This window comes from Polypterus senegalus, chromosome 14 (genome assembly GCF_016835505.1).
Source record: "Polypterus senegalus isolate Bchr_013 chromosome 14, ASM1683550v1, whole genome shotgun sequence".
NCBI classification, from domain to species: Eukaryota; Metazoa; Chordata; class Cladistia; order Polypteriformes; family Polypteridae; genus Polypterus; species Polypterus senegalus.
In genome coordinates this window covers 142,141,040-142,162,709 of record NC_053167.1, presented here as the reverse complement: position 1 = coordinate 142,162,709, position 21,670 = coordinate 142,141,040, and the positions used below count along the sequence as shown (strand labels likewise).

The 21,670-nt window shown below is 45.6% G+C and overlaps 1 protein-coding gene across 1 annotated transcript in view; it reads right to left on the bottom strand.

Annotated features, from left to right (window-relative positions):
• Nucleotides 1–18,843, bottom strand: part of oma1 (OMA1 zinc metallopeptidase) — a 78,854-nt gene extending 60,011 nt beyond the window's left edge. The window contains exons 1-2 of the mRNA XM_039736115.1: nt 18,641–18,843; nt 8,630–9,072 (exon numbers count right to left, since the gene is read on the bottom strand). Coding sequence (XP_039592049.1) covers nt 8,630–9,042 — 413 coding nt within the window. The 5' untranslated portion in view covers nt 9,043–9,072; nt 18,641–18,843. The remainder of the gene's footprint in view (nt 1–8,629; nt 9,073–18,640) is intronic.
• Between the last annotated feature and the right edge of the window lie 2,827 nt (nt 18,844–21,670).

The window sequence follows — 21,670 nt, the reverse complement described above, 5'->3', positions numbered from 1 at the left end:
ACAACATGCAGTGTTAGAGAAGCGTAACCCGAGTGAACGTAGAAACCCACCTGTAACTTGAAACTCAAGTAATAAAGTCATCCAGCAACTGTGAAAAAGCAAACTGTCCCCTTTGTTCTGCTTTCAAACAGCTGACCAATGTTCTTTAAGAATTAAGAATTCGAGTCAGCTGACCGAACGCAGCCAGTCCTCCCCATGGCAGTAAAGTGGGCACCACAAAGCTCCTAGAGGAATGCTGGGCCTCGGCCAATGGAAAGAGTGCTGTGACGGTGCGGCTCCTCTCTTCTGGGAGCCTCTCGAACCCAACACTGTCGGTAATGTAACCAGATCAACAGGCAGATGGGGACAAATCACACTCGGAGAAAGGTGTTGGGGCAAAGAGGTGCAAGTGCTTTTATTAAAGCAATACTCAAGTGTCCCCCTAAAGTGCAAAGCTGACAAATGTGGTAATAAAAACGAGACTTAAAAAAGCTGCCTCCGTCACTGGGGCCACACCAGCCAAGCACGGCTCCTTCCAGTGTCTCCAGCTCACCCAAGAGAGACTTCAGCCGCCGTGGTCCTCACACTACTGACCCCACGTCTTGGCGGCGTACGCTGGCGTCTGTCAGACCACTCAGAGTTGGCCGTCCTCCTGTCTTCCTTCTCGTACCCTCAGATCCCTAGGGAGGACTCCACCTCGATTGAACCCACTCCTCCACCTAGTCACCGGGCACGGTCCGTCCCTCAAGACTCAACTCTCCGCGTGATTGCGCCCACCGAGACTGACGCGGCCAAACGGATTATTTCAAAACTGAGCCGTGGACCCGCCACACCACACGTGTAAACTGAAACGTACCAACAGAGAAAGTCGTACAAAGACACTTCTAAGTTCAGAAACTTCATTATTCAAAACAGAGAGAGAACGTTTAGAATGGAGGAAAAGGCCGGTTTGCCAGCGGCGACTCACTGAAAGGGTCACAGAGGACTCGGACCTGGGGGTCCCGCTGTGGCTGCGGCTTTTTGTTCCAACCAGCTTCCCAATCCGTGACAACGCCTGATAGCTCACCTCATTTAATTTGCTGGTATTTGTGTTCCTCTTCTCTTCTTCTACATTCAGAAAAGCACCGCAGTAGGATTTTCACATTTATAAAGACACTTGGCGTCCCCCCGCAGCTCCCCCCGCGCAGTAGTGAAACACGACAAACTTTAAAAAGCAATAAGCAAGCAGGTATCGCTAGCTGAGCGGAGGTGAGGTACACTCGAAAACACAGACGTGGAGCGACTCCCCGCTCCTGACCGCACGCCTCCGCCTCCGATTAGTGCGAATACATCGCTACCACAAGCGAACTGTGAGAGAAGTCGCAAAATCAACCGGAATGTTCTAGAAAAAACCCCGATCTGAATCTGTGAAGTCGTTCTCTCGTTCGCTGGATAAGCGGAGTTAAGGTTACGGCCGAGGCTGACTGACGCGCGAGAGAGAGAGAGCCCGTCCACCACCGCCTCGGCCCGGACGTCTCTCTCAGATTCGCCCACATAAATTGGTACAGCAGGCGAACTACGATACATAGCTAGATGACAGAAGTCATAAAATCAACCGGAATGTTCAGGCAAATTCTAGGAAAAAACCCGATTTAAATCCGTTAAGTCGTTCAGTAGCTAAGCGGAGGTCAAGTACAAGGCTGGCGCCCCCTCTCCCTTTGGCCCGCTGCGTGTCTCTTGGATTCGCACAAATAAATCGGTGCCACAAGCAAATTACGATACTTGGCCAATGAGAGAAGACATACAATCAACCGGAACGTTCCAGCAAATTCTAGAAAAAAAAAACCCCAATCTAAATCCGGTAAGTCGTTCTCTCGTTCGCTCGCTAAGGTACGCCTCAAGGCTCGGCCCCCGTCACCACGTGTCTCTCGGATTCGCACAAATAAATCGTCACTGCAAGCGAACTCTGATTCTTAGCACAAATCAACTGGAATGTTCTAGCACATTCTAGATAAAACCCAATCTAAATCTACTAAGTCGTTGTCTCGTTCGCTAGCTAAGTGGAGTTAAGGTTATGCCCCGAGGCTGGCGCGTGAGAGAGGAGGGCCCCACCTGCCACCCCTCGGCCCGGGACGTCTCTCTCAGATTTGCTCAATTAAATCAGTACAGCAAGCGAACTACGATACAAAACTTGATGAGAGAAGTCACAAAATCAACCAGAAAATTCTAGGAAAAAACGCAATCTAAATCCGGTAAGTCGTTCTCTCGTTCGCTCGCTAAGGTGCGCCCCCAAGGCTCGGCCCCCATCGCCACGTGTCTCTCGGATCCGCACAAATAAATCGTCACGGCAAGTGAACTGTGGTTCTTAGCACGATGAGAAAAGTTGCAAAATCAACTGGAATGTTCTAGCACATTATAGAAAACACCCAATCTAAATCGGTGAACTCGTTCTCTCGTGAAAAGCAGACAGACTTACAGACTGTGATGGCCGGCCAGCATATCCCACAAATGAAGAAAACAGCCTTTGCAGGACAATACATCCCCCCGGGACGCTAGATGGCAGCTCCACGGGATGGAAATGGTTCCTCAGACTCCCGCAGGGCAGCATGGGACATGGAGTCTGGTTCTTCAGCCTTGTTGGGTGCCACCAGGGGGAGCTCACCAAGAACCAGGAGGATATTATGACGTTAACCCGGAAGTACTTAGGAGTCAGGAGGACGGAAACCCGCCGTACTTCCGGGACACCTGAAGAATGCGTTTGACCCGGAGATGGAATACTTCCGGGTCAGGGACTTTATAAAGGACTATGGGAAACCCAGCAGATCGAGCCGGAGTTGGGTGGTAGAGGACAGAGCTGCTGGGAGTGGAGGATTGTTGGCGATTATTGATTATTGTTATTTTATTGACCGTAGAATTGTGGCTTGTGCAGTGCGTGGTGGACTATTTATTGAAGAAAGTTATTAAAGAATCTTCTGGTGCTTTAAACACGTCTGTCTGGCGGGTACAACGGGGCAACAGCGACCCCTAGCGTCCACAAGACTTAGGAGTTTATATATACAGCACAGTACAGACATTCGCCATTGATTGAAATGCTTAGCTCTCTTTGTGGATTTCATTCTATTTCGCTCTTTCTCTGTGCAGTTTTCCCCCCTTTGTTGTATCCTACTAATGCCAATTAGAAACGAGCAGAGCAGACAACGCGGGATAATCAAAGGTCAGACGCGCCGATTAGTAAAGAATGAATTCATTAAACAATGAGAGCACCTGGAAAAGAAGAATGAAAATCAAGATGAAAACACTAAAAAGAAAGAAAAAACACACTTTCTCCGCATAACTGCTCAGTACATTTAAATCTTTCTTTCTTTTTTTTTAACCAAACTTAGTTTTCTATTTTTTATTTTGTTGACCAAACACAGAATCTGTGAAATAAGAGCTCACTTAATCAGTCCAATGAAAAACAGAAGCGGGTGGGAACAGAAACCCGCAGCCACAGGGGGTCCCCAGGGCCGAGTTTGGGAAGCGCTGGAGCAGACGAACACCTAAGGAACGGCACTGAATTCATGGCGTTCTGTGGTGGCATCACAGCAGGGACTTGGGCACCACGGTAATTGCCAGCTGAGAACGCAGGACTTGGGGGTGAACAAAGACCCTCAGAAGTTGTCCCTGTTTTAGGAGGGCACGTCTGGTTACAGATGGCGAGGTGTCAGCACAGCGTAGGGAATAAGAATATAAAAAGGAAGGGACAAAAAGAAACCGAAGCACAAGGCTTGTACTGGAGGAAGAGGATGGTAGGATGGGGGCAAACACTTGTTCACAACACTGTACAGGGTGGTCCAGATCTGATTATGCAGATCCCGATCGTCTGGATGACTTTTGATTCTTCACACTTCTCGATGGTCCAGGATTTCTAGGGTGATTTTCTATGTAATAAACTTAATAAGTTATAACATAATGAAAATTGCATAATTAAATCTGGGCCACTTTATACCGTCGTGTGAAAAAGAAAGTGCACCCTCTTTAAATTCTCAGGTTTTACATATCAGGATATCATAAAAAGCCCTTAGCAGGTCCTAAAGGGAGGTAAAAAAACAACTTCAGATGACCAACAACACATGCCATACGACTCCGGGTCATTACTGATTTAACAAAACCTGCGCCATAAAGCAGAAACAGTGTGTGAAAAATTAAGTGCACCCCCATTGCTTCCACAGGAATTAAGAAGGTAAGTAGCTGGCCGGCCAAATGCATTCGATTAACTGACCTTCAGCACGTGAGACCACCTCGATACAAGCACAAGTGTTGGCACTTTGCCGACTTACAGCACTCGGGCGTGTGTGTGAAGACAAAGCCAAGGAGGGAAGACGTCAGCAACGATCTCAGAGAAGCCATCACTGCAGCCCATCAGTCTGGGAAGGGTTATAAAGGCCATCTCCAAGCAATCTGAAGTCCGTCATTCTACAGTGAGAACGATTATTCACAAGCGGGAAACAGTCAAGACCGTCGCCAATCTTCCCAGGAGTGGACGTCCCAGCAAATTCAACGCAAGGTCGGACTGTGCAATGTGCAGAGAAATGAAAGAAAAAACCCAAGAGCTCCATGTCAGGCTCTACAGGCCTCGGTTGGCATGTGAAATGTTAAAGTTCATGACGGCTCAATTAGAAAAACACTGAACGAGTGTGGCTGGCTGTGAAAGGCTCCCTTCTCTCTAAAAAGAAAATGGCAGCACGGCTTAGGTTTGCAAAGCTGTATCAAAGTCTTGAACAACGTCCTTTGGGCAGAGGAGACCCAAGTGGAGAGGCTTGGCCACCAAGCACAGCGGCACAGCGGTGGAGGGAGGGCTGAGGATTTGGGTTTGGTTTGTAGCCACAGGACCAGTGGACCTTGAAGTCATCGAGTCGACTGAACTCCTCGGTAAGCCAAAGTATCGCAGAGTCAAATGTGAGGCCGTCTGTCTGGGATGAAATTGGGTGACGCAACAGGACGACGAGCCCCGGCACACCAGGAAATCTACGACAGAGTGGCTGAAAAAGAGAAGAGTCCAGACCTCAACCCTCGCGGGCCGTGAGGCCAACTTTATACTTCACGGGACGTGTGGACGCCGCTGCGTACCGTTTACACTTGCGTCCGTACTTTACGTAAATCTGGAAGATCCCACCAGGTGGCAGGGCGAGGTATTATCACAGTGAGAAAACGTTCGGCTTCGCCGTGTTGTGAACTGCCTGAAACATCCATTAAACTCCGAGGACACCTTACTGCAATATACAGTGGAACCTCGGCTCACGACTGGAATTCGTTCCAAAACTCGGGTCACGACCAAATCGGCAGAAGTCATTTCCCCCATAGGATTGTATGTAAATACAATTAATCCGTTCCAGACCGTACGAGCTGTATGTACATATATATATATTTTTTTTTTTTAAAAGATTTTAATCACAAAAATTGTTAATTATACCATAGAATGTACAGTGTAGTAGTAAACTAAACGTAAGAACATTGAATAACACTGAGAAAACCTTCAACAGAGAAAACTAACGTTCACGCCTTATGACCCCCTCGCTGCAAACACTTTTGTTTAATGAGTTTGAAGCACAGGGGAAAAAAATGAACATTTGAAAAATCCACAATTTATACAAAAACTAACCATAAACAACAAAGAAACTAACCTTCCATGAGTCAAGTCTTGAAATGAAGGAAGCGAGGAGGAACTGCGCGGAGAGGGGATTACAGTTTTGAAGTAAAGTCTGTGACGATGCGGGTTCGCTGCATGCCCCCATCTCTCTTCTGGGAGCCCTTAAACGCGTCACCGTCAGTAACGTTACCGATGAGCACGACAGTGAGGCGCTACAATGGAGCAAGAGGATGGTGCAAAAAGGTGCCGAGTGCTTTTTATTAAAATCAACAAAACAACAACCAAAAACAAAGCCCAAATTAAATCAAGTGCCGCGCGTTCAGAATCCTTCAATAAATAAACGATCCCATGAAAACAGAAGTGAAGTGGAGGTTAAAATCCAATAGAAAAAAAGTCTTCATTAAATACAACGAGGTTAAAACAACGCTCGAAGCAGTCTCTTTAAAAACAAGCCCGGTGCCTTCTTTAACTGCCTTCTCGCGCTCTCGTTCGCGCTGCACAGGGAGAGACTGAACACGGAAACGCGGAAATCAGCGGCGCGTGCGGAAGACAAACTGGCTTGCTCGTCACCCGAGTGTGTGATCGTGAACAGATGCAAACGTTTTGGTCGTAACCCGATTTGTGCGTGGTCCGAGACGTTCGTGAGCCGAGGTTCCACTGTATCTCTGAAAAGGGTGGATGTCTAAGGATTCAATCCGTCAATCCGGAGATGTGCCCCGTTTGGTTTTGGTAGAGTAATATTTTGCTCGACTTTCCCCCTTTGTATTATTAATGTGTAGCCTCTGCCAGAAGGCCTCAAATCTCACAGACTCACCGCTGTTTATAAAGTATTGTACTTTATAACTTCTCCCCACCTTCCCTTCTACATTGGTAACCTCAGGCAATTAGGTGTAGTAAAAGACAAGCAGGAGTTAAGTTACACTTTAAACAATATGTTACTGATAATATTCATAAATAATAACAATATGCAAAGTACATTTGAATATTGGCAACCATACAACCTGCTCAATGGTGATATGTACTTTCAGGTGGCACACAGACTTGTTAGTTACTTAAAATGTCTCTCGTTCATTTGTGGTCAGCTTTCGTCAGAACAGGCCGCATGCCCGTCTCAATATGGCTGCCGAGTTGTGCTCTTCATTGTGTTGTCCTGGCCAGTTCATGGTGTGTGTGTGTGATGGTCTTTCAGTTTGGTAAGAGAGAGTATGAGGTTAAGAAAGCACATTTCTAGATTCTCTGTCCAACCCCTAGAGCCAATAGGACGTCGTGGTACTTAATGGCTTCTGATACGAGCCAGCTCCAAATGGCCATACTTCAGACCAACATCTTCACACCTGCCACCCCGCAAACCAGATGTTAAGGTAAAGTTCGGCAGCCTGGCTTTCTTATGGGGGTTGAGAGACTTCAGAGACACACCAGCTAAACTGGTTTCAGGCAACGCCAACTCTGTCGTAAAATTCACTTTCCTGACTTAGTCCTGGGGGGTAACATGAATGATCTCACTAATGTGACACTGATATCCCATTGCTTTGTCCAAATTACAAATAAAGACGTACAAAATATTTATCAACTTACATGCAAAATCTGCCATCACAACACGCCCAATCGAACCGGCATCGGGCACGAGGCAGAAACAATCCCTAGACGGGGCATCAGCTCATCACAAGGGGATCACAAGCACTCACACACACACACATTGGTGTCATTTTAATGTCACCAAATCCCCAAACCTTTGTGACTTTGAAAAGGAAACCGAAGCTCGCTGTGGAAACCCACCAGGAAAAACATGCAAACTGCAGGCAGGGAACACCAGGGACGCGACTCCATACTGCAGCGCTACCTGCTCTGCCACCGTGCTGCCCCCAGATTTGTAATTATCATTAGTATTCATTATTTAAATGAAGTTAACAATTTATCGGTAAAATGTAACAGACACTTTACTGCATTACATCATGAAAGTGATATCAAGTATAAATCTTAGGATATTAAAAGTGCAGAGAGTGGAATATCAGAAATGTGACGTGTTGGGTGTGCCGATTACTGCTGGCAGGCCAGGAGGAAACCCCAGAAGCACAAAGTGGTTTGGAGGCGACGTTTACGACGTTTAATGATCAAGTAAACTACGAGGTTAAAGCCAAAGTTTCCACTTTTTCACCGCGTCCTTCATTTTGGCTCAAATGCTGATCTTGTTGTGCAGGTGAACAGAAGACGGTATGCGAGACGTTTCAAATGTTATGATGGGGAATGTGCGACGCTTGAATATAAAAGCACCACGACTGCATTTGTATGTTGCCATTTTGCTTCACCACGTCAAGCCGTTCGCCAAACATCGATTGTGGGGGATCCGCATAGCGGCTTTCTGCCACCTGTAGATAGTAAACGGAGACTCCGACGCCACGCGATGACTTTCCTCACCCTGAGCCCCACCACCTTTCTGCTGGCACTGCAACTCGTGCACGCGTCACATTCATTTCTGAGGACGCGCTCAGATGAACGCTGGGCACGCGTGGCCGCCGTGATGCGCTCGGAGAGTAAAGTATACACGAGCCCTAAGAGAGCGGTGCAGAAACGAGTAACGTGGTCCAGAGGAGTCGGCCACAATGGCGCCCCAACGATGCCAGAAACTGATCGAGTCAGACAGAAAACGAGGACTTCAAGATCTGGCTGCTAAAGGGGCCTCGACAAGCTGCTGAATTATGGGATGTTCTTTTTTTTTTTTCCCCACACATGGCTTCTCCATTTTTGTGAAATGTGTCACCGGTGGGGTGTCATATGTTGTTTTACACCGAAGGTGAGATTTAAATAAGTTTAGAACCCACTAAGGACCAGCGGCGACTTTATTAGGTGTATTAGGGTGTACTTTCTTTTTCACATCACTGTATATGGGGGGCCCACCTGAAACAAACGGCCAGTAGATCTGCGCCCAACACCTGAGACTTGGCATGGCTAAAATTACAAGAGAGAGGGCATCTACTTTAGGAGATCTCAGAGTGAAGCCACGTGCCAAGCGGGTATGTGTTTCTGCTCGTGTCAGTGTCATACCTGCCCAGGAGAATTGCCACCAGCTTCTGCACAGGCTTGAGAATCACCCAGATGAGGGGTGCAGGCAGGGCTCGGGCCGATGGCGAGGTATGGAAGCAGTGGCAGTTTGCCCACTTGGTGACAGGAGCGCCACGGGTAGCTTGTCTTTGGATGGCAACGTGCAAGCATCTCCGTGAAAGTGGCTCTGCTTGGCTCAGCCTTGCAATGTGCTCAGATGCCATACACGGTGGGCTCTGTTTTGAAGTCCTGCAGACCACCCTCTGCGACGGACCAAACCTGCCCGCTAAGTCGCACCGCCGCCACACTGCTGAACATTCTGCAAAATTTGAGGTCCAGATGAACCGGAGAGGAGCGCAGGGAGCTTGAGGGCCATGGCAGCTTCTCAGAAGATGGCGGCAGAAGCCCAATGACATGGCGTACACTTGGACACGTCTCTCCTGAGCCTGTAAAACAAAAGAAACAATGAGAATTGTGTCTCACTTCCAATCAGCACCACGCTGGAGCACCAGAACTGGTCTGTCCGGGATGTGAAGTGGTGGCGCTGGTGTGCCGTTCACACACACTTCACTTTGAATGCACGACTCTCGATTTCCCAGAAGGGCCAACCCACCATATTCAAGCTCAGAAGACGCGCGTTTTGGACGTTGGGAGCACAAAGCTGGATAAACAACTTGTGGGTCATGTGACACGTGTCACCTGATTGTTTCTCCTTCGATTGTCGAGTTAAAACTCTCTGCTGTAGCTCAACATCTAAGATGGGCCCCACTGGAGCTTCTCGTACCCAAAACTCTGTCACCTCCGCTCTCCGTGAAAACCTTTAAATCGGCCATCACTACAAACAGCCCGAGGGTAACCGACAGACTAAAAAACGAGAATCGTTGGGTTGAGTATTCGTTTAACTGCTGCCAAGTGAGAGGACCCTCAGGTACCCGATAGATGGGCACGTCACTGGACAACAGTTTGAGCCGATACTTCACAAGTGGGGGGGACTGGGTGGCATGGAGGGTGGCAGGTTATCGACTGTCACAGAATCAAGTCCCGTGTTACCTGTGCACACGTATTATAATAAGAGTAGAAGTCAGTCACTGTGCTCGGTGCCAGTCTATCTTAGAAATCGGACCTTTTCTACTCACAGAGCCAGATTTAGCAGAGGGGTTCACCACAATCCTGCTGCCCACCACATTCACTCGAACCTCATCCATTCACCACATCACTCTGGTCTGGCAGCAGCTTCATTGGCTCAAAGTTTCGAATGGACTTTAAAATTCTGCTGTTAACATTTAAGGCCATTCATAACCTCGCCCCTCCGTGTCTGTCTGACCTTCGTCATGTCGCCATTCCATCCCGTAACTTTAGATCCTCCTCTTCCTCCTCCATTTGAGTGTCTGACCACCATGGCATTCAGTCGTTCTGGAACTCACAACCTACTGAGCTTAGAAATATCGAATCAATCTCGACTTGCAAACTTAAACTTAAAACCCATCGGTTTAAAATGGCTTCTTATCTACGATTACAGCGGCTTTGTTTGGCTTCATTTTTATAATTTCTGTATTTTCTGATGTATAAAGTTTTGTTTAGAATGTGTTTTTTTTTTTTATTTATTGTTTATTTGCTGTCCTTGAGTGCTTAGAAAGGGGCCTCGAATAAATAAAATGTATTATTATTATTATTACCATACAAGATCTGCTAGGCAAGCATTATAAGACAACTGGGAAACGGGCAGTCGGACTGATGACCATCGTGTACTACGTGTGTGCGTCAAACTGTACCCTCTCTGTGCCTTCTTTGGAATGGCGTGACTTACCTAAGTGGGGGTCTGCACGTGAAGAAAGAGTAGGAAGCCTTAGGACTCGTTTATACTTCACGCTCAGAACGCGGACACATCATGGCTGCCACGCGTGCCCAGCGTTCATTTGACGCGTCCTCCGAGCAGGTCCTCAGAAATGAACACGACGTGTAAACGACTTGCAGTCCTAGCAAAAAGTCGGGGGGCACAGTGTGATAAAAGTCGGAACGGGACGTCAGGGTCTCCGTTTACTATCGACAGGTGACAGACACCTGCTGAGAGGATCCACGAGATCGATGAGCGCGATTCGATGTTTGAAGGAAAATGCCGACATACAGCATCTCACACAAGTGAGTCCACACCTCCGAGTTTTGTAAATAGTTTATTATATCTTTTCATCGGACAACACTGAAGATAGATAGATAGAGTGAAAGGCGCTATATAATAGATAGTTTTTCACACCACTGTATCTATCTAACTCTTTTCCCCCTTCCTGATTTCTTATTCTTTTGCATGTTTGTCACACAAAATGTTTCTGATCATCAAACACATTTAACCATTAGTCAAATATAACACAAGTAAACACAAAATGCAGTTTTTAAATGATGGTTTTATTATTTAGGAGAAAAAATCCAAACCTACATGGCCCTGTGTGAAAAAGTAATTGCCCCCTGAAGCTAATAACTGGTTGGGCCACCCTTAGCAGCAATAACTGCAATCAAGCGTTTGCGATAACTTGCAATGAGTCTTTTACAGCGCTCTGGAGGAATTTTGGCCCACTCATCTTTGCAGAATTGTTGTAATTCAGCTTTATTTGAGGGTTTTCTAGCATGAAGCGCCTTTTAAGGTCATGCAGGTCATAGCATCTCAATTGGATTCAGGTCAGGACTTTGACTAGGCCACTCCAAAGTCTTCATTTTGTTTTTCTTCAGCCATTCAGAGGTGGATTTGCTGGTGTGTTTTGGGTCATTGTCCTGTTGCAGCACCCAAGATCGCTTCAGCTTGAGTTGACAAACAGATGGCCGGACATTCTCCTTCAGGATTTTTGGTAGACAGTAGAATTCATGGTTCCATCTATCACAGCAAGCCTTCCAGGTCCTGAAGCAGCAAAACAACCCCAGACCATCACACTACCACCACCATATTTTACTGTTGGTATGATGTTCTTTTTCTGAAATGCTGTGTTCCTTTTACGCCAGATGTAACGGGACATTTGCCTTCCAAAAGTTCAACTTTTGTCTCATCAGTCCATAAGGTATTTTCCCAAAAGTCTTGGCAATCATTGAGATGTTTCTTAGGAAAAATTGAGACGAGCCCTAATGTTCTTTTTGCTTAACAGTGGTTTGCGTCTTGGAAATCTGCCATGCAGGCCGTTTTTGCAGGCCAGTCTCTTTCTTATGGTGGAGTCAGGGCTGGGCGATAAGGCAAAAAAAAAATCTAGGTTTTTTCATAAAGTTTGACCGATTCACGATTTCGATTTTTTTTATTGTGTAACTAGTCAACTTAAAACATTACAACAACATGACTTAAGTAACATTCTCTTTATAAGTAACTTGAAAAACCATCTGGTTAAGGAACATTGTATTTTTAATGGCCATGCCATACATAAATTGGTCAACAAGGTGTAAATAAATGTAAAACAAATTCACGAGTTAAATATCTTTGCAGAAGATTTGAATGAAATATGAAAGTAAATATTGTGCAATTTGAATTAAACATTAAATACTTCTGAATATATAGTAAGAAAATAACCATTTTAACCAATGTAAACATTACATCAGTCAACTCAAAAAGTTATGCAAATTTTCAACAGTAAACAAAAAACAAACAAAAAAAAAAAGATTTGAAATAGCAGTTCATTGTACTTTGACAGAAATATTGTAAAGAGCTTTCTCCTTCATAACTGCAGAATATGAATCTATAACCAACAAACTCATGTTAAGTGATTGGCACTGTTATACAAAAGCAAAACAATAATAATCATCATCATCATCATTTCAGCTATTAATGAAATAACATCTGAATAACTGCGATTTTAATGCTTGAATTATTAATCATTCTTACCAATGGCATTGTGAAGACGATGTCCAAAGCACTGAAGATGGGTCCAGTCGTTCATCTTCATTGCTTTGATCATCTTTGTTTCACTGTCAGTGGTCACGCACACCTGTCGATCCTCCACAAGCTTCCAAGACGCCAGCGCATCTTTAAGCCCATGACCAATTATTTCCCCAGTGTGATCGTCAGGAAAATAACATGTCTGAAGGCAAAAACTTCGCAGTTTCCATTCTGCGTCAACATAATGGGCTGTAAGGCTCATGTAAGGCTGAAGAGTACGACTACTCCACAGGTCAGTCGTCGTAGAAAAAAAAGATGCCCTTTCAAGCTGCTCCGCTACTTTTTCACGTGTTTCAGTGTACATTCGGGGAATAGCTACGTCTTTGAAATATTTGCGGCTCGGCAACTTGTATCTTGGATCAGCAGTGTGTAGCATTTTTATGAACCCTGGCTTTTCGATGGTGTATATGGGAACCATGTCCTTAGCGATATGAAACGCCACAGCATCTGTCATTTCTTTCCATCGGGCCTTTTGTCGTATGGAACGGAATTGGAAAATGATACCGCTAATGACATCTGGCGTTTTGCAATTTTAGGTGGACTTTTGCACTTGGATTTGGCTTGTTTTCATCTCTTAACTTTGAGCATTCTTCCCATTCAGCTTGGTGCCTTTGTCGCAAATGTTGGAATAAATTAGTGGAGCTGCACTGCCGGTTGAAACTGACTTTCTGCATATTTTGCATTTGACAAAAGTTTGTTCGACGTCTGAACTCTCGAATCCGAACCATTTCCAAACCACAGAGGAAACATTACTACCTTTCTTTGGCACAAGGTCATCCTGACGTGAAGAGCCGTCCATCTCTATGATATTATTTCTGTAGCCTATTACGTTCCTTCATAGAGCACTGTACTCACAGGTGAGAGGTTAATTAGGCGCGCCATCATGTGTTTGGAGTCGGACAAGCCTCTTAATTATTCTGCCATAGGTGCAATTACAATGTATCTAATTTTTTATTAAAAAATCGCTATACCTCGATTTAATAAAAATAAATGCGTCTTAAAACGTAAATTGAATTAATCGAAAAAATCGCCCAGCCCTAGGTGGAGTCGTGAACACTGACCTTAATTGAGGCAAGTGAGGCCTGCAGTTCTTTAGACGTTGTCCTGGGGTCTTGTATGACCTCTCGGATGAGTCGCCTCTGCGCTCTTGGGGTCATTTTGGTCGGCGGCCACTCCTGGGAAGGTTCACCACTGTTCCATGTTTTTGCCATTTGTGGATAATGGCTCTCACTGTGGTTCGCTGGAGTCCCAAAGCTTTAGAAATGGCTTTATAACCTTTACCAGACTGATAGATCTCAATGACTTCTGTTCTCATTTGTTCCTGAATTTCTTTGGATCTTGACATGATGTCTAGCTTTTGAGGTGCTTTTGGTCTACTTCTCTGTGTCAGGCAGCTCCTATTGAAGTGATTTCTTGATTGAAACAGGTGTGGCAGTAATCAGGAAATTGAACTCAGGTGTGATACACCACAGTTAGGTGATTTTTAACAAGGGGCAATTACTTTTCACACAGGGCCATGTAGGTTTCTCCCTAAATAATAAAAACCATCATTTAAAAACTGCATTTTGTGTTTACTTGTGTTATATTTGACTAATGGTTAAATGTGTTTGATGATCGGAAACATTTTGTGTGACAAACAAGCAGAAGAAATCAGGAAGGGGGCAAAGAGTTTTTCACAGCACTGTATGTGCAGGTGGAGAAACTTCCAGAAGGTTTCCCACCACTACAACACTAGACAGAACTGGGCTTCTTAAAACAGTGGCCGGACAGAGGCCTCTTCTCAGTAAAAGGCACAAGAAAACGAATGTGGAGTTTACAAAAAGAAACGTCAAGTCAAGTCAAGTGGCTTTATTGTCGAAACATCGATACACCATATTGCAGCAGACAGTGCCACAAAATAACATTCGATGGGACTCTGGTGCAACATCTACAGAAACTGATGACAAGAGCAAGATAAGTGAAGAACTACACCATACTACACATAGATAGCTAGATAAAATGTGAATAGACAGTAAGAGATACATACATAATAAAAACAACTAATCAATATAGACAGACGGATAGATAGATATGAAAGGCACTATATGATAGATAGACAGACAGATATGAAAGGTGCTGATAGATAGATAGATGTGAAAGCTATATACCAGATAGATAGATGTGAAAGCTATATGATTGATAGATAGATAGATATGAAAGGCTATATACCAGATAGATAGATATGAAAGGCTATATAATAGATAGATAGATAGATTGATAGATAGGATATGAAAGCTATATACCAGATAGATAGATATGAAAGGCGCTATATAATAGATAGATAAATACTTTATTAATCCCAGGGGCCGAGTTCCAGCAGGGCATCATGGACGGTGGAGTTTTACATCACAGCCCTGCTGGATACCTTGGGGGCCGCCAGGGGACGCTGCAGGATTTTTATTATAGCCCGGAAGTATTTATTAGTCACGGGAATGGAAATAACGAAGTACTTCCGGGATGAAGAAAAGGAGGAGTTTTCAGCCGACCCGGAAGTGTTATGAGATCGCGTGGACTGAAAGACAGAAGCACTTCCAGGTCAAGGACTAGAAAGGACTCTGGGAAACCCCAGCAAGTTGAGTGGAGTTGGCAGGAAGGGTGACGAAGCGTCTGGGAGTGGAGGATTGCGATTACTGTATTGATGATTGTTGATTTCTTGTTAATATCATGGAGGTGCTCGGTGCACATTGTAGAAATATCACATTCATTGCTCGGACTTTTATCTGGTGTCTGACGTGTGGTCTGAGGATTTCAAGGGCGCCCCTTATCTGTCACAATATAAATCGTTAATTTCGTTTGAATACTTTTAATAATTACACACATGGGGGTGACACGGTGGCGGAGCAGGTAGCACTGCTGTCTCTCAGGGAGTCACGTCGCTGGTATTCCCTGCCTGGAGTTTCCATGTTTTCCTGCCGGGTTTCCACAGTGTGCTCCAGTTTCCTTCCAGATATGCAGATGTGGTAACATTAAAATGACACCAGTGTGTGTGAGTGCTTGTATTCACCTTACGATGAGCTGATGCCCCATCCAGAGGTTGTTTCTGCCTCGTGCCCAATGCTCCCTGGAATAGACAGATCCCTGGACTGATGGATTTAATCATTAAACATTCTTTTCAGAGATTTTGTGGTAAGGTGAACTAGGAATTTAATGGCTGTTCCAGACAATTCACGACACAGCAAAGCCGAACCTGCGCTCACCGTGATGATGTCTCGTACTGCCACCTGCTGGATTCTTCCAGATTTACGTAAAGTACGCACGCGGGTATTAACAGCACAACGCTTGCGAAGCAGGAGCGTCCGCTGGAGCAGGCGTCGCGTCGCGTGAAGTCTAAACTCGGCCTTAGAATTCTGCCCAGCACACCTTTGAAGCCGACAGACAGATGGCAGATAACGTCACCTGATCCTGAAAATCCTTCACCTGCCGACTCTACACATCCATCAGGCCCCGACTCCTGAACTGGCACTTGTCATGACTCCCTGTGTCTGTGCAGCGTAAGCCGTCATTAAAGAAAGGAAAGTGAAACACCTGAAGGAGACCCGCACTGGCAGGGAGAGGACGTGCAAACGCCAGTCTCGTTACTGCCGGGCAGCACCAGCACCACGGTTATTCATAATAGCAGTTAAAGTAAAGTACACACAGAGTAATGAAAATGTAAAATGACGCCAGCATGGGCACTGTTTTCCATCGAGTTCCACTCCAGTTTCATGGCAATCACGTCGATGCAAGTCTTGTAACTTGAGGAACACCAATTATGTCACCGGATTTCATTTTATGGGCAGTCAGTTGAAATGTTGAGGGCACATGCCGCCTTCCCCCGACCTTCACACAGATTCTACAGCCCAGTATGCCAAGCATCAGGTGCCATCACATCGTCATTCAAATGACAAATCAAGTCACAGGATGATAGTTGGCACTAAGCAGGCTGGCTCTTCCCTCCTGTCACCACGCGTCTTTCCTTCACAGTTTCTTCAAGGAGAACGACGTGAAAAGCCAAACACACCATGACGGGGCAGGAAGGTGGGCAGGTAGGTGGGCAGGTAACTCGGGGCAACGAAGTTGAATTTTCAGTCAAAGCCCAGTTTTTTTTGTTTTTTTTTTTTTTGCACCGCACTAAAAGCATGAAAAGAATTTGACGGCAGTGACACATCTCCATGGAGCCACCCTGCTTGGTGTCAACAGCACAGTCTGCGGTGACGGTGTGACAGTGTGGAGAACGTCTCACAAATACACACGAGGGTCTGTGAAAGACACAGAAGGAAGTGTGAAGAGTGAAGCTGTTTGAAGAGCTTTGATGAGCAAACTTCAAAGATGAACTGAAGGCCATGTGGACAAACATCGGAAGTGAATGTCACCTCACAACAGTGACAATAACACAATGTGTGTGTGTCGGTGCCCAGCAAGTCGGTCTTCACCTGGACCCAGGAGTACCCCTGCCACACGAGTGCCATTGCCAGGATGACCTAACCCTCCGCCCAGCAGCGCCCTCTAGCAGGGCCCACAGTCCACAACAGGGCTTCCCACAGCAGCTACGACTCCCACGTGACCCCAAAGTTGTCCAAATAGGAGCCACGTCAGGGGGGATGCTGACAATCAATGTACTGAGGGGATACACGACCCCTGGGAGGCAATCACATCGTCCTTAACCCCGTAACCCGGTCCTTAGGCCATACTGGCATCTCAAATGAGAAATGAAAAGGCAACCACACCTGGGCATCCCAATCCCTCCTAATCCACTAACAGCTGTGTCTGGTGGGCTCACCGAGGGGCTTCAAGTGGAGAAGGACAAACAAACCGTCATGGCCTTTACTACACTTTTGGCACGTAGACTTGTCTCGCTCATCTGGAAGAATCCTAACTGGCAACTGTCAAGGCAGTGGGTGACTGATGGTAAATACGACTTGAAATTAGAAAAAGTCAAAGTGTCACTTAGAGGGTCCGTGCAAAAGTTAGATAGATAGATAGATAGATAGATAGATAGATAGATAGAAACGCTATATAATAGATAGAGAGATAGATAGATAGATAGATAGATAGATAGATAGATAGATAGATAGATATGAAAGGCACTATATGATAGATAGATAGATACTTTATTAATCCCAAGGGTAAATTCCCATACTCCAGCAGCAGTATACTGATAATAACAATATTAAATAACATTTTTAAAGCCTGGCAGGATCTGATCAATAACATAAGAATAAGCTTTTAGATCGAGGAAGCGGATTCTCTTCCCCCTTTTTATTCTATTTATTTATTTATTTATTTACTTGCTTATCTTTTCTACTATTTAAGTTTCACTTTGTTAGCCGAGCTCTCACGGGTGAGGGTTGACTTAAACCCAGTCTTGTAAAATCTGACTTGCTTGTATGGAGTGTTGTTTGACTTTTAAAAAATTCAATAAAATGTTAATAAAAAAGAAAGATCAAACGTCCCTGTCAGAATGTTCATCCATGGTGGCCTCCCAGATGGGAAAGGAAGCACTAGGCAGGCTAGTCGGGGCTCATCTTTTAGGAGGTCACCCAGCAGGTGCTCATGGCGGAGCTCTAAGAAGAGAAAGCGACAAAGTGCTTAAAGTACCAGGAGTTGGTGGCACAAAGTCACCGGCCAGGCTGGCAAACACGCGGCATGCCCATTGAGGTGACGGGCTGTTCGCTGTACAAAGCCCTAATGCTGCTGGGTGTCTCGAGGGGTGCGCGAAGAGAAACGCCATTAGGCTGGCTACTGAAGCCGCGCAGAGGGCACTTGGATTAGGAGAGCCGATCTGTGGCAGTTGCTGCTGGGACACAAGTTGGGTGCTGACTAACTCCGGCTGGGGTCGCGAGTTTAGAAAGACCTGAAACCCATCACCGCCCCCACCCCCCGGCGGTTACTTCACTGACGGGTCACGGCGCGTACACTGAAGGGGTCTCACTAGACACACACACTTCACAGAGAGACCGGGCGCGTATACTTGGGGTTTCTTAGATTATATTTCTCACTTTTGTTTTAATGATTGGCTGCTCGTTTGTCTCGCTTCACGCACGCACACACGTCACCACAAATGTCCGACCAAACAACGAATAACTTACCTGTCGCGACAGCGCCGACCTTCTCGTGCAGATCAAATCCCGCCGCTCGCCCTCTTTGACTCTCACCGAAGTGACGCGCGGCGCGAGCTCGCGCTCCTCACGACGGTACAGCGCCGAAAAGCGTCCGTAGTGACACAAACGCACGCGCGTTCTGGAGCGGCTTTCTCTTCCATGGTTACCAAGTAAACAAGAGGAGCCGGCAAGTAGTCTTGTTACACCACCCGTACAAACCCGTTTACTTTAATTAAAGAGTGCCTAGAGGGGGTGAAGGATGAGGCCACTGCATTCCACATCTGAAACTTAAAAAAAAAAAAAAAACAGGGAGATGAGCTTAATGGAGAGGTGGAGAAGAAACGTGTAGGATTCATCGCGACTGATTTATTCTTACATCAGCTGTGCTACCCGTATAAGGTGTAATGAAGTTAAGTATTTAACACCAACGCAGACCTCAGCATTAACGTTTGCAGTGCACCATGCAATGTGTGAGTCTCTGCTATCTGCCTTTTGGTATGGGATTTGTTTGTTTGGTTGGTTGGTTTTCATTTTTATATCTTCTGGTTTTTTTCTGATGTTTTAAGTTGTTTATAATGTGTCTATTTATTTATTTATTGTTTGTTCGGTGTCCTTGAGTTCTCAGAAAGGCACCTTGTATAAATAAAATGTATTATTATTATTATTTTTTTTTTAGATTTTATTAATTTTATTACAATCATTCCATACAAATCAATCAATTTTTACAAAAAGTAGAATTAAAAACAAGTCGCCCCCCACCCCTGAGAGAGAGCAAGGCCAACGGAGTAAAATGTAAGACTTGTAAACATACCTAAATTGATAAGTTTGATAAGCCAATAGAGATGAATGGAGAAGAAAAAGAAATACAGAAATAACTGCTTCCTCTGCGCTTTAAGAGCTTATTTTAAAATATTATTTGTATATAATATGTATTATTATTAAAGTAGTTTAAATGTTTATAATGCGCCATAAGTTGGAATAACAACTTAACTGAAAAAGTTTCAGATATATCATCTGGTAAAATGACAAGTGCAATGCATTTTATTACTACAAATGTTTGTAATGCGCCATCTGTTGGAATGACAGAGACACAGAGACGGACCAACAGACAGTTCTTTTATTAACAAACTAGATGTGCTACCCATTTAAGACGCGTTGAACTCCAAATAATTAACATAGACGGTAACATTAAAGTTTACAAGGCAGCGTGCAATGCAAATGTCTCTGTTATATGCCATTTGGTATGGAATTTGTAAAAGCAGCGATAACGTTTGTGATGCACCATCTCTTGGAATGACACGTGGGCACTTACCTTTTTATTTGGGTGGACGCATTGCATTTGTTATTTCAACATCACAAACATTTCCACTATTAAAATGCTTTACTACAAATGTATGTGATGCGCCATCCATTGGCAATTTAAATGCAATGCATATGCCTCTGTTATATGTGATTTGATATGGGATTTGTAAAAGCAGCAATAACGTTTGTGATACGCCATCTGTTGGAATGCACTTCTCCTTTTATTAAGGTGGACAGAATCGAGAAGACAGAGCACCTTGGCCCACAAGCAAGGATGGACTGGAAACCAACACTGGCTGTGGACTTTTGCCCAGACTGGCCCACCATAATCTGCCAGATGCCAGCCAGCCAGCCAGCCCCGCATGCCCTACAGTTGGTGGACATATCACAGTCCCTGCTTATTCAGAATTTGTGAGAAAAGAAGGAGAAGCGCGAGCAGCCATTAGGCGTCTGATGAAGTTGAGGTGCCAGTGGGCCTTCTTGACAGGAGATGATGTGTTGTTGTGCCCACATCAGGTCATCAGCAGTGGTCACTGCGAGGAATTTAAAGCTGGCGACCTCCATAGTGGATTGGCTGCTCGGAGGGCACACAGCAACCAACCCACAAGACGTGCCCCTCTCTGACGGTGCCAACCTCACTCCATAGCTTATGTAAAAATAACCAAGAGTACAAACGGCTAAAAAGCAACCGAGGCACAGGTGCGGACCCCCACTTCCACAGTCCATGGCTGACCCCCTCCACGGAGAAGCGTGTGCTTTTCTGCCCAACTCATTGGTTTTTCTGCGCCTGGCCATTAAGGGGAAGGTCAAGGAGTGTCACTTGGGTCATCCTGGTGGTTTACACAAGGGGACTGGCAGAGGGGCCCACCCTGGTAGCGTGACTTTAAAACGAGTTCTTCAAGAGCACAGCTGGAAACCTGTTAAGGGTAAACTTGGCACAATCCTTAGGAAGAGAGCAGTAGAAGAAGTGACCAAGTCGTGTGGTAGACAGGAGGACGTTGGGGACTTGGAGGAGTTAAGTGGGCAGGACTGGCCAGCTTTGTCCTCGGCCGACTGTTCTGACGTTCACGCTGTAGGACCCTCCACAGGATGTCCATCCACAGAAGTACCGTATGAATGATTCCTGCACTCCTCTCTAGTCCTTCATGGGCTCCGGCGCTGATAAAACGTACGGGAGACCCCGAGACACATGAAGGCTCCCACACCGGTTTGGTCACATGCCACCTTTAGACGCCCAGCATCCTACATCTTCTTCTTGAGGTGCCCCCTGCAGATCGAAGCAAATGACGACCTCCCCTGCACCAGGTGTCCTAATATTCTCTTCAGTACTCTGGGCACTCTGGGTCTAAAGATAAAGGGTAGACATTTAAAAGCAATGTGTGGTATTTAATATTTAAGTAACAATACCAGTAGAAGAAAAAAGTACAACAAGAAACAGGCAGATGGCAAAGGCTGGACGTCTGCAGTCTTAGAAGGCTGACTGGGAATGTGCCACGTCAAAGGTGGGCATTCAGGGTGGCACACGAGTTGTCTCTCTCTTTCCGACGTGACTCATCATTGATGTCGTTCTCCCCCTCTCGTCACTCTCTGCTCCCTCCATTATGTCTTAAATACACGGCGGGGGGGTTAGGGGGTCCCAGACCATGTGACATTACAACCTCTGCAGGTGATGGATGGCTCTGCCCAAAAGCTTTGATCCTCATGCTTCTCCATGCA